The sequence below is a fragment of the Mobula hypostoma genome, chromosome 21, assembly GCF_963921235.1.
Source record: "Mobula hypostoma chromosome 21, sMobHyp1.1, whole genome shotgun sequence".
NCBI lineage: Eukaryota > Metazoa > Chordata > Chondrichthyes > Myliobatiformes > Myliobatidae > Mobula > Mobula hypostoma.
In genome coordinates this window covers 43,488,620-43,506,502 of record NC_086117.1, presented here as the reverse complement: position 1 = coordinate 43,506,502, position 17,883 = coordinate 43,488,620, and the positions used below count along the sequence as shown (strand labels likewise).

Genomic DNA, 17,883 nt, shown 5'->3' with positions numbered 1-17,883 from the left:
TTCCACAGGTCGTTGCTACTGGGGAGTCTCAAACTGTTCCTAGCCCTACACCCACAGTCTCCACGTAGATGCTCTGAGGTGGGCCCTCAGGATTGTTCTTCAACTGCTGTGAGAGTACAAGAGTTTACACAAGTTTCACAGGAAACTCCAGCGCTGAGAGAAGATCAGTCCGCACAGAGTTCCCAGGAAACTTCCTCACTGAAGAAGGATCAAACCACACAAGGCCTTCTGGAAACTTCAGCGCTAAGAGCAGACTGGTCCGTACAGAGTCCTCAGGAAACTTTGGCTCGGAGAGAGGATCAGTCCACACAGGGTTCCCAGGATAGTTTGGCACAAAGTGAGGATCTGTACCCGCAGGGTTCTCAGGGAACCTGGACATTGACATATGAACAAATGAAGCAGGGTTCTCAGGGAAGTTTGTTACCAGCAGATGAAAAGTCTAGTCTAAGATCTCAGAAAAGCCCGGCACTAAGGGAGGAACAATCTTTCTTGAGAGGCAAGAAGGGTGGAATAGGCTCACAGGACACCCCTTTTGAGAGGACCAGGAAAGACAGACAGGGTCCTCGGGAAGCCACTGGAGACACTGTAAGAGACAAGAAAACCAAACAAGATCCTCAGGAACCTGCTGCAAGAAAAAACATGAGGAACAGACACAGTCCAACAGAAACTTCACTGGCAAGTGATAAACCATCTGAACAGGAAGCTCAGCAATTGACAGGAAACGCTGAGAGAAAGGCATCTGGAAGCTCAAAGGTCTGCCTAAACACTCTGAAACCACTGCTAGTACTGAGGCACCAGGTAATGATCAACCCACCAGAGAAAAGAACAGTATTTGGGCTATTCTGCAATCCCAACATAGGCACGATCATTAGACATGGATAGATGTCAATAACTACAGGAATATAATAGTAACTATGGATAACTACCTCCAAATGAGACAGGAAGAGGGGATAATGAAAGAGAAAAGAAGAATTCTTTACAGCATGCAGAAGGTTTCTTACTTAGCTTATCCTTAAGAAACCCGAGAGAAAAGGGAAGAATCTGATAGCAGGAAGTCAAGAAGCATGGATCAGTGGTTGGGGGTGGTGAGAAACAACTTGGAAATACCAGCCACAGTATTGGAAACAATTACTTAGCAGTTACTTAGGTAGTCAGATATAACTGGTAACTTGGTAATTACTGTCAGTAGAGGTTGAACCAGTACTTGGAAGTTTCATTGTATCTACGGAAAGGGTATTGCACGTAACACTCAGTGTCAGGTTGAGGGAACCCTGGTTGACAAGAGATGTGGATCATCTAGTCCAGAGGAATAAAGAAGTTTACTTAATGTTTACGAAGCAAGAATCAGAGGTGTATGCTTTGTCGGGCTTCATTAGTCAGAGGATTGAGTTCAAGAGTGCAAGGTAATGTTACAGCTCTATAAATCGCTGGTTAGACCACACTTGAATGTTGTGTTCGGTTCTGGTCGCCTCATTATAGGAAGGATGTGGAAGCTTTAGATAAGGTGCAGAGGAAATTTACCAGGACGCTACCTGGATTAGGGGGCATGTATCATGAAGATAGATTGAATAAATTAGTGCTTTTCTCTTTGGAGTGAAGGAGGATGAGAGGTGACGGTAGAGGTGTACAGGATGATCAGAGGTGTAAATCAAGTGGATAGCCAGAGACTTTTTCCCAGGCAGAAATGGCCAATTCGAGGGGGCATAATTTTAAGGTGATTGGAGGATAGGGGCACATCGGAGGTAACTCTTTACACAGAGAGTGGTGAGTGTGTGGAATGCCTTACCGGGGTGGTGGTAGGGGCTGAAATACTGGGGGCATTTTAGAAACTCTTAGGTAGGTAAATGGACGATAGAAAAGTAGAGGGCTATGTAAGAAGAAAAGGAAAAAATACATCCTCGTTTTCCATGACTACCTTAGGAAGTAGAACATGGATCATGGGAATTTATTGCTGATCAGTGCCACTAACTTGTCAAACACTATTTTCCTACAAATATTAATTTCCTTCAGATTCTCACCTTTATAAGATACCTGGTTTCCTTACAACTTTTGAAGAATTGCTCAGGTCCTCCTTTGTGAATACAGAACCTGTGTATTTGTTTGCTTACTCTGCTATTTCCCTCATCCTCTTCATCATGTTTCCATTTCTGCCTGTAGGGGACCACTCCTGATTTCACTAATCTCTTTTTTACATATATGCAGAAGCTATTGTCCACTTTTACCTTGATTGCAAGCTTCCACTCAGACTTTATTTTTGCTGCCTTTATCTGAAATCTAAACTGTCCCCAACCCTCAGGCCTGTTACTTTATCTGGCAGCCATGTATTTGGTCGTCTATCTCCCTCTGACTGTTTGGGTGCTCAAAGAGAGCCTCCTCTTTATGTTTCTTATACGACAATCATTTCTGGAGCACCATTGGTACCAGGCACCGGTGAGTTCAGAAATAGGAGGATAATTGAGATCACAACAGAGAGGTTTAGATTCCTGGTGGATCTGGGCCAGACCTGGGGAAGGTGGGACTTAGGCAGGTCAGAGGTTTGTACGTCAATCGTCCCCGGAGAAATGCAGGAAGGGATTCTTGACTTGGTTGTGAGGGGGAACTAAATGGACAAGTGGAAAGTGAAGCTGATGGTATTTTTAGGGCAAAGCTGGATGTAGATGATGGCTCAGTTAATGAGCCTGGGAGGCAAAGGAATCAAAGGCTAGGAGAAAGAAAATAAATTTAATGACAACTTTATTCTGTACTCTTCAATGGTCTTGGAGATAAAGACAATGACAACAGAGAGAGAGAGAGAGAGAGGTTAACAAAGGAGGCCATTGGGACTCAACTGAGAAACAAATATGGGGCAATTACATTTCTGGGAGTGTACTGTAGCTGTCCAAATATTCAGAGGAAGATAAAAGATCAAATATAGAAGCAGGTTCTGAGAAGTTTACTAAAGAGTTGCCTGGGTTTCATCTCCTAAGTTACAGAGAAAAGTTGAACAAGTTAAGTCTTTATTCTTTGGAGCGTAGAAGGTTGAGGGGGGACTTGATAAAGGTGTTTAAAATTATGAGGGGGATTGATAGAGTTTACGTGGTTAGACTTTTTCTATTGAGAGTGGGGAAGATTCAAACAAGAGGACATGGGTTGAGAATTAGAGGACTAAAATTTAGGGGTACGATGAGGGGGAACTTCTTTACTCAGAGAGTGGTAGCTGTGTGGAACGAGCTTCCAGCAGAAGTGGTTGAGGCAGGTTCAATGTTGTCATTTAAAGTTAAGTTGGACAGCTATATGGACAGGAAAGGAATGGAGAATTACATGGGCTGAGTACAGGTCGGTGGGACTAGGTGAGAGTAAGAGTCCGGCACAGACTAGAAGGGCTGAGATGGCCTGTTTCCATGCTGTAATTGTTATATGGTTATAAGTTTCAACTAGCAATTCAATAATTGTAATTTTACAAGGTGCAGAAATCTAAGTATTTCAAGAAAATTTTTTAATGTAATCATCAAGCCCATTGAGGGAGGGGAACATAATTAATTGTAGGAAATTAGTTTAGGCATATTGAAGATATTTTGGATATAATTGAGTTGGATTTAGTATAGTTATGGGAAAGAGGTAGATCTAGAAGCAAACTGGGCTAGAGTCAATTCTACCAGGTCATTTTATAAAGCAGAAAATGCTGGAAATCCTCAGTAGGTCAAGCAGCACCTATGGAAAGAGAAGCAATTACTTGTTTAGGTTAAAGACTCTTTATCAAAGAGAAACCAAGTTAGTTTTAAGTAGCGGCATTCAGGAAGGGCAATGGGTGAAACAGAGGGATGCAGCCATTAAATAGGCAGTTATCTCATCTGTGTTGCTAATGTGAAGTTTGGCTGATGTTGTATGGTCTGATTTTCTAGGAACTGTGAAACAGACTAGGGATCTGGAAGTGCATCTTCAGTGATCCCTGAAAGTAGTGGACTCGACAGATAAAATGATTAAGAAGCAATATGGGAGAAACTGTAGGGTATGCGAACATTTAAGAATATTAAAATGCACAGTCAACAGAGCTATGTGAAAGTGGGCCCAGGTAGACCAGAGGATAACTCGTAAACAGCAGAATTTAGTACAGTATATGCAATTCAGTGTAAACAGTGCCATGTCAGATACGAAGGGAGACAGGCAACAGTCAAACTCACAGAGCACCTCAGGATTATTGCAAGAGAAACCAGAACAGACCTGTTAAGATATATCCAGCAGCATGGGATCCAGTCTTTAGAGATCCTGGGCCTAGAAACTAAGATGAAATGGTCAAAACTTCAAAGAAAAAGAGCAGAGAGGAAATAGATTGAAACATTACAAACTTACTCCCCAAACAGCCTAAGTGAAGCTTAATAACTAGGCTTAAAAACAAATCCTACTCCCCAAATGGTCTAATGAGGCCTACAAATACTGATTGGATCTATAAAACTGGAACATTGAGAATAGGATGGCACGTTCCCTGTTAATTTAATCCAGACTGGGGCCTCCCACACACACACACACACACACACACACACACACAGATACAATAGCGATCACCAAACACTACACAAAGCAGGGAAAGTATGTCTTCTTTGAGCTCACCTACAGCCCGTACATCCCCCATTACAGATCCACCCCAGGCAGACCAAGGGTCACCCACCCCATCCCGCAGAAAGATACACAGCAATATGGTGCTCTGGAACAACCACTCTCCAAGCACGCCAGGCAAAAACCTCTGCCAGGTCCCAACTTTCTTCCCACCGTGCCCCCACTCTCTCTCCCCTCCAGCCTCTCATCTCCATCCACCAACCCTACCCATAACCCTAACCTCAACAACCCCACAAACCCTAGCCTGGCCAGGCTCCCCCCTCTCTCCCCACCAGAACCCCTCTCCCCTTCAGGCCTTCATCTCCATCCTCCAACTCTACCCCTAACCCTAACCTCCACACCTTTCTACCGACCCACATCCCCACAACCCATCCCACCAGTTCCTCCTCTCCCTTCCAGGCCCTCACCTCTATCCTCCAGCCCTACCCCTATCTCTAACCGTAACCTCCGCACCCCCAGACACCCGGACCCACACCCCACAAAAACCCAAGCACATATTCCCTACAATTCATCCCCCAACGCGTCTTTCTATGCAACTTCTGCCACCTCCAAAGGGATCCTACCTCCAAACACATCTTTACATCCCTACCTCTCTCCACTTTCCACAGGGGTTGCTCCCTCCTTGATTCCCTTGTCCATTCATCCTTCCCTACAAATCTCCCTCCAGACACTTAGCCCTGCAAGGGGCCAAAGTGCTACACCTGCCAATCCACCTCCTCCCTCGCCTCCATTCAGGGCCCCAAACAGTCCTTCCAGGTGAGGCAACACTTCACCTGTGAATCTGCTGGGGTCACCTATTGTGTCTGGGGCTCCCCAGGCAGCCTGCTCTGCGTTAGTGAGACCTGTCATAAATTGGGGAACTGCTTCGTCAAACACCTCTGCTCCATCTGACAAAAGTGGAATTTCCCAATGGCCAAACATTTTAATTCCTCTTCCCATTCCCATTCTGACATTTCAGTCCATGGCCGCCTCTTGTGCCATGATGAGGAAATCCTCAGCATGGAGAAGGAACACCTGAAACTCCATCAGAGTACCTGCTGGGATAAATATTGATTTCTCCTTCTGGTAAAAAAAATTCCTTCCCTTTCCTCTCGTCTTCTGTTCCCCACTCTGGCCTCTTACCTCTTCTCACCTCCCCTGGGTCCCCTCCTCCTTCCCTTTCTCCTGTGGTCCACCCTCCTCTTTTATCAGATTCCTTCCTCTCCAGACCGTTATCTTTCCAACCCACCTGGCTTCCCCTATCACCTTCTGGCTAACCTCCTTCCTCTCCTCCCACCTTTTTATTCTGGCATCTTTCCCCTTCCTTTCATGTCCTGAAGAGGGGTCTCAGCACAAAATATCGACCATTTATTCACTCCCACAGAAGCTGCCTGACCTACTGAGTTCCTCCAGCTCGGGAGTCTCGGCATCTGCAGAATGTCTCGTGTTTAATATGGGATAAGTGCCTTTACTGAGTGCTGAATACAGGAGCAGAAAGGTCCAGAGGGACCTGTATAAAACAGCAAGAACACCAGAATCGAACATGAGGCTGCATAGAGGAAGTGTATGGGGATGTTGCCAAGCTTGGAGAATTATAATTATGAGTGATGATCTATACTAGGATTATTTTCTTTGCAACATGAGAGACTGATTGAGAGTGTAACCAGTGTGAAAGACAATGATAAGCTTGATCAGTATAGACAGGAAGGACCTCTTTCCCTTGAGAAACAAGGCCTTAAAGCTGAGGGGGAAATTGATGAGACTATTTTTTTTCACCCAAAGGAGTGATGGATCCAGACCTCACTGCCTGCAAGGGTAGTGGAGATGGAACCTCACATTCAACAGGTACCTGGATAAGGTCCTGCCTGAGGCAGTGGGTAACACACACAAAATACTGGAGGAACTCAGCATTGTCCCATTAAATTAGGGAAAGGATGGTAGGGTACTTTAATGTAGAAAATCTAGGTGTGGACTATCTAGTCAAAAAGAATAAAGAAGTTTACTCCAGGTTTAAGAAACAAGGATCAGAGAGGACTCCAGGGAGTTACAGGGAAGCCAGGAAGGAGCTTAGGATCGGATGTTGGAGAGCTAGGAGGAGGCTTCAGAGGCCTTAGCGAGTAGGATTAAGGAAAACCCCAAGGCGTATGTGAAGAAAAGGAGGATGACGAGAGTGAGATAGGACTGATCATGGATAGAAGCGGGAACATGTGCCTGGAGTATGAGGAGGTAGGGGAGGTCCTTAATGAATACTTTGCTTCCATATTCACCTGTGAGAGGGACCTTGACATTTGTGAGAACATCGTAAAGCAGGCTGATGTGCTAGGACATGTCAACCTTAAGAAAGAGGATGTGCTGGAAGGTTTGTAAAATATTAAATTAGATAAGACCCTGGAGACAGATGGGATATATCCCAGGTTACTACGGGAAGCAAGGGAAAAGACTACTGCATCTTTGATGATGATCTTCGTGTTCTCACTGGTCTCAAGCATATTGCCAGATGATTGGAAGGTGGCAATGTTTAGTGTTCAAGAAAGGGAGTAGTGATAACCCTGGGAATTATAGACCACTGAGTCTTACTTCAATGTTAGGCACATTATTGAAAAGATTCTTTGAGACGGGATCTATGAGCCTACAGAGGAGGATAGTCTGATTAGGGACAGACAACCTGGCTTTGTGAGGGGCAGATCATGCCTCACAAGCCTGATAGAATTCTTTGAGGATGTGACAAAACACATTGACAAAGGTAGAGTGGTGGATTTAGTGGATATAGATTTTAGTAAGGCGTTTGATAAGCTTCCCCATGGTAGACTCATTTAGAAAGTCAGGAGGCATGGGGTACAGGGAAAATTGACTGTGAAAACTTAAAACTGGTGTGCCCTTAGGAGGCAGAGGGTGGTTGTAGAGGGAGTGTATTCTGCCTGGTGGTCAGTGACCAGTGATGTCTGTTCTGGGACTGCTGCTCTTTGAGATTTTTATAAGTTACTTGGATGGGGAAGTGGAAAGGTGTGTTAGTAACTTTGCAGATGACACGAAGGTTGGTGGTGCTGTGGACAGTGCTGGTGGTTATCAAGAGTTACAACGGGCTGGACTGAGAAGTGGTAGAGTGAGCTCAGCCTGCAAAAGAGCGAAGTGATACACTTTGGAAGGTCGAATATGAAAGCAGAATATAGGGTTAAGGGCAGGATTCTTGGCAGTGTGGAGGAACAGAGTAGTTTTGGGGGTCCACCACCATAGTTCCCTCAAAGTTGCCATGCAAGTTGATAGGGTTGTTAAGGTGTACAGTGTGTTGGCCTTCATTAGTCAGGGGATTGAGTTCAAGAGCCACAAAGTAATGATGCTGCTCTCCAAAACCCTGGTTAGACCACACTTGAAATACTGTGAACACAAGAAAATCTACAGATGCCAGACATCCAAGCAACACACACAAAATGCTGGAGGAACTCGGCAGGCCAGGCAGCACCTATGGAAAAGAGTGAACAGCCGACACTTCGAGACAAGGTCCTTCATCAGGACTGGAAAGGAAGGAGAAAGGTCAGAGTAAGAAGGTAGGGGGAGGCGAGGAAGAAGTACAAGGTGGCAGGTGACAGGTGAAACTGGGAGGGGGAGGGTGTGAAATAAAGAGCTGGGAGGTCGATTGGTGAAGGAGATAAAGGGATGGAGAAGGGAGAGTCTGATAGGAGAGGACAGAAGACCATGGAAGAAAGGGTAGAGTGAGGAGCACCAGAGGGAGGTGAAGGGCAGGCAAGGGAAAAGGTGAGAGAGGGAAAAGGGGAATGGTGAAGGAGTGGTGGAGGCTACCGAGACGGTATATAGGTGTTGTTCCTCAACCTGAGCGTGGCCTCATCGCAGTGGTAGAGGAAGCCAGGGGCTGACAAGACAGAATGGGAGCAGAAAGTAGAATTCAAATGTGTGGCACTGTGGAGATCAAACTTTTTGTGGCAGACGGACCAAAGATGCTCGGTGAAACAATCACCTAATCTACATCGGGTCGCACTGATATACAGGAGGCCACATCAGGAGCACCAGATACAGTAGTTGACCCTGATAGACTCATAGCTGAAGTGCTGCCTCACCTGGAAGGACTGTTTGAGACCCTGAATGGTAGTGAGGGAGGAAGTGTAGGGGCAGGTGTAGCACTTGCTCTGCTTGCAGGGGCACTCCGCTTAAAATATTGTGTTCATTTTGGGTCGCCTCATTTATAGGAAGGATGTGGAAGCGTTAGACAGAATGCAGAGGAGATTTACCAGGACGCTGCCTGGGATGAAGAGCTTGTCTTATGGCGATAGGCTGAGCGAGCTAGGGCTTTGCTGTCTGGGATGGAGGAGGATAGGAAGTGACTGGACAGAGGTGTTCAAGGTGATGAGACGCATAGATCATGTGGGCAGCCAGAGACATTTTCTCAGAGCGGAAATGATTAATACGAGGTGGCATGATTTTGAGTTGATCGGAGGAAAGTCTCAGGGGTGAAGTCAGAGTAAAGTTGTTTACACAGAGTGGTGGGTGCATGGAACCTGCTGCCAGGGATGGTGGACAGATGCATTAGGGACATTTAAAAGACTCTTAGAGAGCCACATGGATAGTAAGAAATTGAGCACTACATGGGAGGGTTGGGTTAGATTGACATTAGAGTAGGTTAGAAGGTCAGCACGTCGTGTAGCGAATGGCCTGTACCATGCTGTAATGGTCTATGTTCTACGTTCTATAAGCTGGCAGGAAATAGCTGAGTCCAGATAAGGGGGGGTGGGCAGTCCTGCCTTTTTATTCTTATTTCTGCCTTGTTCCATTCTTGTCTTGATGAATGGTCTCAGCCCAAAACATAGGCTGTTTATTTTGCTCCATGGAGGGTGCCTGACCTGCTGAGTTCCTCCAGCATCTTGGGTGTGTTGCTGAAGATTTCCAGCAGAATCTCTTGTGTCGCCGACAAGGCAATGGATAGCCCACAGAACCAATCCCCTGTGGTAACGGGCCTGGATCAGGCGCCTCGCTCCAGTAACACAGATGCAGTAGCTGTGCGAGAGTTGGAAGTGGGTTGTGGTGTTGAACACACTGTTCTGAATTTCCCGTTCATCTGTCTCCCACAGATCATGATGCAGGCTCCGTGGTTAACTGTCAGAGCTACTGCAGAGGAAGTGCAAGTTAAGCGTGGTCTGGCACACAGGTTAACTTCTCTACGGTCACAACAGCAAGCTCACATACGTAACATGGAACTGTGGCACAAGAAAATTCTGGAGGACCTGCAGTGTAAACCAGAAGAGAGACGAAACAAGACTCAGGTACCAAAAGAAAATAATTCATCACAGTCATTCTATTTTGGATACCATGTGTCCACTATCAACCACAGTAACACCCATGATAAACGAGATAAACCCAGCTATAGCTGCCCGATGAACTAGATAAACCCAGCTATAGCAGCCTGCATACAAGAAAGTGAGACGGTCATCATCATGAGTGATTGTTTCATTGTTATACAGTGTGACCATAGGATTTCTGCATCTCAGTATGACGTAGCAAGAGGTCATTTTCAGCTCGTTGACTCCATGAAGATCTCAGGGACAATAGACAATAGGTGCAGGAGTAGGCCATTCGGCCCTTCGAGCCAGCACCGCCATTCACTGTGATCATGGTTGATCATCCACCATCAGTATCCAGTTCCTGCCTTATCCCCATAATCTTTGATTCCACTATCTTTAAGAGCTCTATCCATTTCTTTCTTGAAAGCATCCAGAGACTTGGCCTCCACAGCCTTCTGGGGCAGAGCATTCCATATATCCACCACTCTCTGGGTGAAAAAGTTTTTCCTCAACTCCGTTCTAAATGACCTACCCCTTATTCTTAAACTGTGGCCTCTGGTTCTGGACTCACCCATTAGCGGGAACATGCTTCCTGCCTCCAGCGTGTCCAATCCCTTAATAATCTTATATGTTTCAGTAAGATCCCCTGTCAGCCTTCTAAATTCCAGAGTATACAAGCCCAGTCACTCCAATCTTTCAACATATGACAGTCCCATCAACCTGGGAATTAACCTTGTGAACCTACACTGCACTCCCTCAATAGCAAGAATGTCCTTCCTCAAACTTGGAGACCAAAACTGCTCACAATACTCCAGGTGTGGTCTCACCAGGGCCCTGTACAGCTGCAGAAGGACCTCTTTGCTCTTATACTCAATTCCCCCCGTTATGAAGGCCAGCATGCCATTAGCTTTCTTCACCGCCTGCTGTACTTGCATGCTTGCTTTAAGAGCAATCCCATTCTCCCACTCAGTTCTCTGGAACCTATTCTCCCTCCAGATTCTACCACCTAAGCAACATTAGGACTAATTTATAGTAGTCAGTTAGCCTACCGGCTCATCTTTGGGATGGGGGATGAACTGGAGTGAAACCCAGGCAGACACAGGGAGAACGTGCAAATGCACATATTCACCACTGGAGGGCAGGAACGTACCTGGGTTACTGTGAAGCAGCGGCTTCACCGACTGCACCATGCAGTGTTGTGCCTATCACTACCACTAGGTGGCACTGCTAGTCCAGCCGCAAAAGCAGAATTATCCCTCTTCTTCTGTGCCCGACTCTGGCCTTTTACCTCTTCTCACCTGCCTACCACCTCCCTCTCATTCCCCTCCTTCTTCCCTTTCTCCTATGGTCCACTCTCCTCTCTTATCAGATTCCTTCTTCTCCAGCCCTTTACCTTTCCCACTCACCTGGCCTCACCTGTCACTTTCTAGTCATCTTCCTTCCTCCCCCACCACCAGACCTTTTTATTCTGGCGTCTTCCCCCTTCCTTTCCAGTACTGAAGGAAGGTCTTGGCCCAAAACGTCGACTGTTTATTCATTTCCATAGAGGCCACCTGACCTCCTGAGTTCCTCCAGCATTTTGTGTATGTTGCTTTGGATTTTCAGCATCTGCAGAATTTCTTGTGTGTAAGTGTCACTGCTGCTGGATCTATCACTGCCACCGGATATCACTGTTACTGGGATGTCACTGCCACTGGATATCACTGTTACTGGGATATCACTGTTACTGGGATATCACTGCCACCGGATATCACTGCCACAGGATATCACTGTTACTGGGATATCACTGCCACAGGATATCACTGCCACCGGATATCACTGTTACTGGGATATCACTGCCACCGGATATCACTGCCACTGGATATCACTGTTACTGGGATATCACTGCCACAGGATATCACTGTTACTGGGATATCACTGTTACTGGGATATCACTGCCACCGGATATCACTGCCACAGGATATCACTGTTACTGGGATATCACTGCCACAGGATATCACTGCCACCGGATATCACTGTTACTGGGATATCACTGCCACCGGATATCACTGTTACTGGGATATCACTGTTACTGGGATATCACTGCCACCAGATATCACTGCTACTGGGATATCACTGCCACCGGATATCACTGCCACCGGATATCACTGCCACTGGATATCACTGTTACTGGGATATCACTGCCACAGGATATCACTGCCACCGGATATCACTGTTACTGGGATATCACTGCCACCGGATATCACTGTTACTGGGATATCACTGCCACTGGATATCACTGTTACTGGGATATCACTGCCACAGGATATCACTGCCACCGGATATCACTGTTACTGGGATATCACTGCCACCGGATATCACTGCCACTGGATATCACTGTTACTGGGCCATCACTGCCACCGGATATCACTGTTACTGGGATATCACTGCCACAGGATATCGCTGCCACCGGATATCACTGCCACCGGATATTACTGTTACTGGGATATCACTGCCACCGGATATCACTGCCACTGGATAACACTGCCACCGGATATCACTGTTACTGGGATATCACTGTTACTGGGATATCACTGCCACCGGATATCACTGCTACTGGGATATCACTGCCACAGGATATCACTGTTACTGGGATATCACTGCCACCGGATATCACTGCCACAGGATATCACTGTTACTGGGATATCACTGCCACAGGATATCACTGCCACCGGATATCACTGTTACTGGGATATCACTGCCACCGGATATCACTGCCACTGGATATCACTGTTACTGGGATATCACTGCCACAGGATATCACTGTTACTGGGATATCACTGTTACTGGGATATCACTGCCACCGGATATCACTGCCACAGGATATCACTGTTACTGGGATATCACTGCCACAGGATATCACTGCCACCGGATATCACTGTTACTGGGATATCACTGCCACCGGATATCACTGTTACTGGGATATCACTGTTACTGGGATATCACTGCCACCGGATATCACTGCTACTGGGATATCACTGCCACAGGATATCACTGCCACTGGATATCACTGTTACTGGGATATCACTGCCACCGGATATCACTGTTACTGGGATATCACTGCCACTGGATATCACTGCCACTGGATATCACTGCCACTGGATATCACTGTTACTGGGCCATCACTGCCACCGGATATCACTGTTACTGGGATATCACTGCCACAGGATATCGCTGCCACCGGATATCACTGCCACCGGATATCACTGTTACTGGGATATCACTGCCACCGGATATCACTGCCACTGGATATCACTGCCACCGGATATCACTGTTACTGGGATATCACTGTTACTGGGATATCACTGCCACCGGATATCACTGCTACTGGGATATCACTGCCACAGGATATCACTGTTACTGGGATATCACTGTTACTGGGATATCACTGCCACCGGATATCACTGTTACTGGGATATCACTGCCACTGGATATCACTGTTACTGGGATATCACTGCCACAGGATATCACTGTTACTGGGATATCACTGCCACAGGATATCACTGCCACTGGATATCACTGTTACTGGGATATCACTGTTACTGGGATATCACTGCCACAGGATATCACTGTTACTGGGATATCACTGCCACAGGATATCACTGCCACTGGATATCACTGCCACTGGATATCACTGTTACTGGGATATCACTGCCACCGGATATCACTGTTACTGGGATATCACTGCCACTGGATATCACTGTTACTGGGCCATCACTGCCACCGGATATCACTGTTACTGGGATATCACTGCCACCGGATATCACTGTTACTGGGATATCACTGCCACTGGATATCACTGCCACTGGATATCACTGCCACTGGATATCACTGTTACTGGGCCATCACTGCCACCGGATATCACTGTTACTGGGATATCACTGCCACAGGATATCGCTGCCACCGGATATCACTGCCACCGGATATCACTGTTACTGGGATATCACTGCCACCGGATATCACTGCCACTGGATATCACTGCCACCGGATATCACTGTTACTGGGATATCACTGTTACTGGGATATCACTGCCACCGGATATCACTGCTACTGGGATATCACTGCCACAGGATATCACTGTTACTGGGATATCACTGTTACTGGGATATCACTGCCACCGGATATCACTGTTACTGGGATATCACTGCCACAGGATATCACTGCCACCAGATATCACTGTTACTGGGATATCACTGCCACAGGATATCACTGTTACTGGGATATCACTGCCACAGGATATCACTGCCACTGGATATCACTGTTACTGGGATATCACTGTTACTGGGATATCACTGCCACAGGATATCACTGTTACTGGGATATCACTGCCACAGGATATCACTGCCACTGGATATCACTGCCACTGGATATCACTGTTACTGGGATATCACTGCCACCGGATATCACTGTTACTGGGATATCACTGCCACAGGATATCACTGCCACCGGATATCACTGTTACTGGGCCATCACTGCCACCGGATATCACTGTTACTGGGATATCACTGCCACTGGATATCACTGTTACTGGGATATCACTGCCACAGGATATCACTGTTACTGGGATATCACTGTTACTGGGATATCACTGCCACCGGATATCACTGCCACCGGATATCACTGTTACTGGGATATCACTGCCACAGGATATCACTGCCACCGGATATCACTGCCACAGGATATCACTGCCACCGGATATCACTGTTACTGGGATACCACTGCCACCAGATATCACTGTTACTGGGATATCACTGCCACCGGATATCACTGTTACTGGGATATCACTGCCGCCAGATATCACTGTTACTGGGATATCACTGCCACCGGATATCACTGTTACTGGGATATCACTGCCACCAGATATCACTGTTACTGGGACATGACTGCCACTAGAAGGATTGATTATAGCTGGAATCAGAGAAGTACAGGTTCACTAAACTACCCTTATCTAGCTTCAAACAAAACTCCCAAAAATTGTAGCTTTTGGAAATCTGAAACAAAAGCAGGAAATGTTAGAAACACTCAGCAGGTCAGGCAGCACCTGTGGGGAAAGAAATGATTAATGTCTGAGACTGAAGAATCCTTCTTAGAATTTGGAAAGAGGAAACTGGTTACACAGAGTATGGGAGGGTGGATGGCACAGGGAAAGTAACTTAGCTTGGTTGTAGCCAGGGTTACCATGGTGATAGCTTTTGAATGTTTCTGGCTCAGAAGTTAGTGAGGAATATTAAGGCGAGAATGAACTACAAAGGAACATGAAAGGTGTAAAGTACAGAGCTGAACAAAATAGCTAGTGGAGAAAAAGAAAAAAAATACAACATTGCAAATAGATAACCTGCTCTAATGCAGAGGGAACAAGATGCCTGCAGTTGATAAGTTCTCTACTGGGGCTGGAAGGCTGCAAAGTGCCCAGATGGAAGATGTGCCTACATTGGGCCTGATTATGACAGGGGAGGAGGCCACAGGCAGATAGGCCAGAGTGAGAATGGAACGGAGGTAGGGAGGCAGCGATCACTCCTGTGGACTGAATACAGCAGCTCTGCAAAGCTGTCGCCCAGTGTGTGTTCACTTTCTCCAACGCAGGGCAGACTGGACTGGAAGAATTGCCAGTCAATCGCTGCCTCATCTGGAACATAGGGTGTCTGGAGTTGGGAAGGAAAGAGGCGAAAGGGCAGGCGTTGGATCTGCTGGAAATATGCCATGAGAAGGGAATCGATTGTAGAAAGGAAAAGGACCAAATCACCATGAAAGAATGGTCCCTTGGGAATGCTGAAAGTGGGGAGGAGGAGAGGTGTGTCTAATTGTGGAGTGTGATGATGTAAACTCTAGAGTATGCTGTTAAATGTGGAGACTGGGGGATGAAAGTGAGTATCTGGGGAACTCTAACCCCTCCACCCCACTCTAGCCCAAAAGCGAGAGAGGAAAAGTGCAGGAAAGAGATGATGTGCGGACAAGAGCTCAGTTCACCTTTATAGACGAGAAGCCAGAGCCGAGAAGAAAATACCTCATCATCAGTGTAGATATGTTGGAGGCAGAGGAACTGGGACAACAGGCAACTGAAGATCTGGAGTAAACCTTCATATTGTTTTAGTCGTTATCCTCCAGATTATTTACACACCGATTGATTTAACACTCCTGTCACATGCAACCAATTGATCCTTAAAAGTGTGGGGCAGTGGAAGTGATAGCACGCAATATTGCTGGAGGTTTTCTTTCCCTGCCTTCAGTACAAAATAGTTACTGTCTTTGCTCATAAGCATCGGTGAGAAGGCCAAGCAGTTTGGTTCAAAACATCCCAGAATGAAGTGCAGAAACTCCACGTTATGGGAACTGCTGCCTGTGCTTAAAGAGATGCAGCAAGCTACTGTGCAGAATAGTAATAAGGGTAGGGGAAACACTCAGCAGGTCAGGCAGCATCTGTGGAGAAAGAATGAGTTAATATTTCAAATGTAAGAATCAGAGTTCAATGAACTTTCAACAGGCTATGCAGGTTTTTTTCTGCTTTGGATTTGATGACAGATAAAATTTCAGTAAATTACCCATTCTGGAATGCATTAGGTCTTGCATTTGTCGGGTAGATAGTTCTCATGTTTCAAAGACACTCCACCTTTTTTTTGACAAATGGGCCATTATCAAATTGACAAATGCTCCCCCCATCTTTATATTAGCTTAAAATTTACCAATTTTATTTAGAACAGTAAATTATTGTAAAATGGAATATATTTACAGAAAGCAGACTCAATGATAATTATGGAAAGAAAATCATATAAATGCTTAAAAAGGGGATTTTTGTCGCACTGAGGTAAAAGCAGAGAATTGAACAGATTGGAAAAGTTTGTCACTGAACAGATTATGGCTGATGGGCCAAATGGTCTACTCCTGATTCTTTAACTTCATTCCTAACCATAAGGCCACATTACTTCTTTGGAAGCTCATTTTAATTTAATAAAAAAAACAACCTGACATTTGGAGCTCCCCCCCAAAAAACTAAGAGCAGTTCTCCTGCACCCCCACCCCAAAGCATGGAGACAGTCCTGATCCAGAGTTTCAATCCAAAATGTTGATGTTCCTTCCCCCACTCCCTTTCCCCTCCTCTCAACATGCTGCTTGACCCGCCAAGTTCCTCGAAGAGTTTCTTTTTGCTCCCAAACCACGCCTCGGTGCAGCCCTGACACATGACTGAGATTGCTCCCGTCACCGCCCTGCTAACGCTCGGCTGACGCGTGCTCCTTTGTCTCCACAGGCCTGCAAGGTGAAGAAGGTGAAAGTGAAAGGGCCCAGCACCCCGAGCTCCAACCGCACCCCCTTAGATGCGCCCGCACCGGTTTCGCAGACTGTCGCACACAACCTTGCTCTGCGTTCGGCAGCTCGCGAGGTCATAAAGGAACGAGAGGCGAGCGTGCGGCATCGACACCGAGCTGAAGTCGGCAACCTTTTCCTGCCTTTTGTTGATGCAGTGCATGACAGCGTGTGACCGCGTGCGTGCATACCACCTAGTGCTGCCTACACATTACTACACATTACATTGTCTTTAAGCAAGGAAATACAGACTGCCTCGTTTGATGAATACTCGTCCAAATGAGTGCCCAGCATGTCACAGACACGGACTTAAAATCATTTGACTATTCGAATAAACTCAGCCTGCCCGTGTGATTAATGAGTAGTTACCGTGCACGGGGACCAGGGTATGGCGTAGATACTTATACTGTATAATTCATTGTCACCAAACAGTTGATACTAGAGCATACAATCATCACAGTGATATTTGATTCTGCGCTTCCCGCTCCCTGGATTACAAATCAATAGTAAATATTAAAAATCTAAATTATAATTCATAAATAGAAAATAGAAAAATGGGAAGTAAGGTAGTGCAAAAAAACCGAGAGGCAGGTCTGGGTATTTGGAGGGTACGGCCCAGATCCGGGTCAGGGATGGGTTTGTTATTGTCGTACGCACAGAGGTACAGTGAAAAGCTTAGTTC

At 46.2% G+C, this 17,883-nt stretch overlaps 1 protein-coding gene across 1 annotated transcript in view; it reads left to right on the top strand.

Moving 5' to 3' along the window:
- The window catches only part of LOC134360091 (tetratricopeptide repeat protein 28-like), a 210,921-nt gene extending 193,393 nt beyond the window's left edge, over positions 1-17,528 (top strand). Inside the window, exons 8-10 of the mRNA XM_063074172.1 lie at positions 9-798; positions 9,654-9,845; positions 17,146-17,528. Coding sequence (XP_062930242.1) covers positions 9-798; positions 9,654-9,845; positions 17,146-17,376 — 1,213 coding nt within the window. The 3' untranslated portion in view covers positions 17,377-17,528. The remainder of the gene's footprint in view (positions 1-8; positions 799-9,653; positions 9,846-17,145) is intronic.
- Positions 17,529-17,883: the final 355 nt, after the last annotated feature.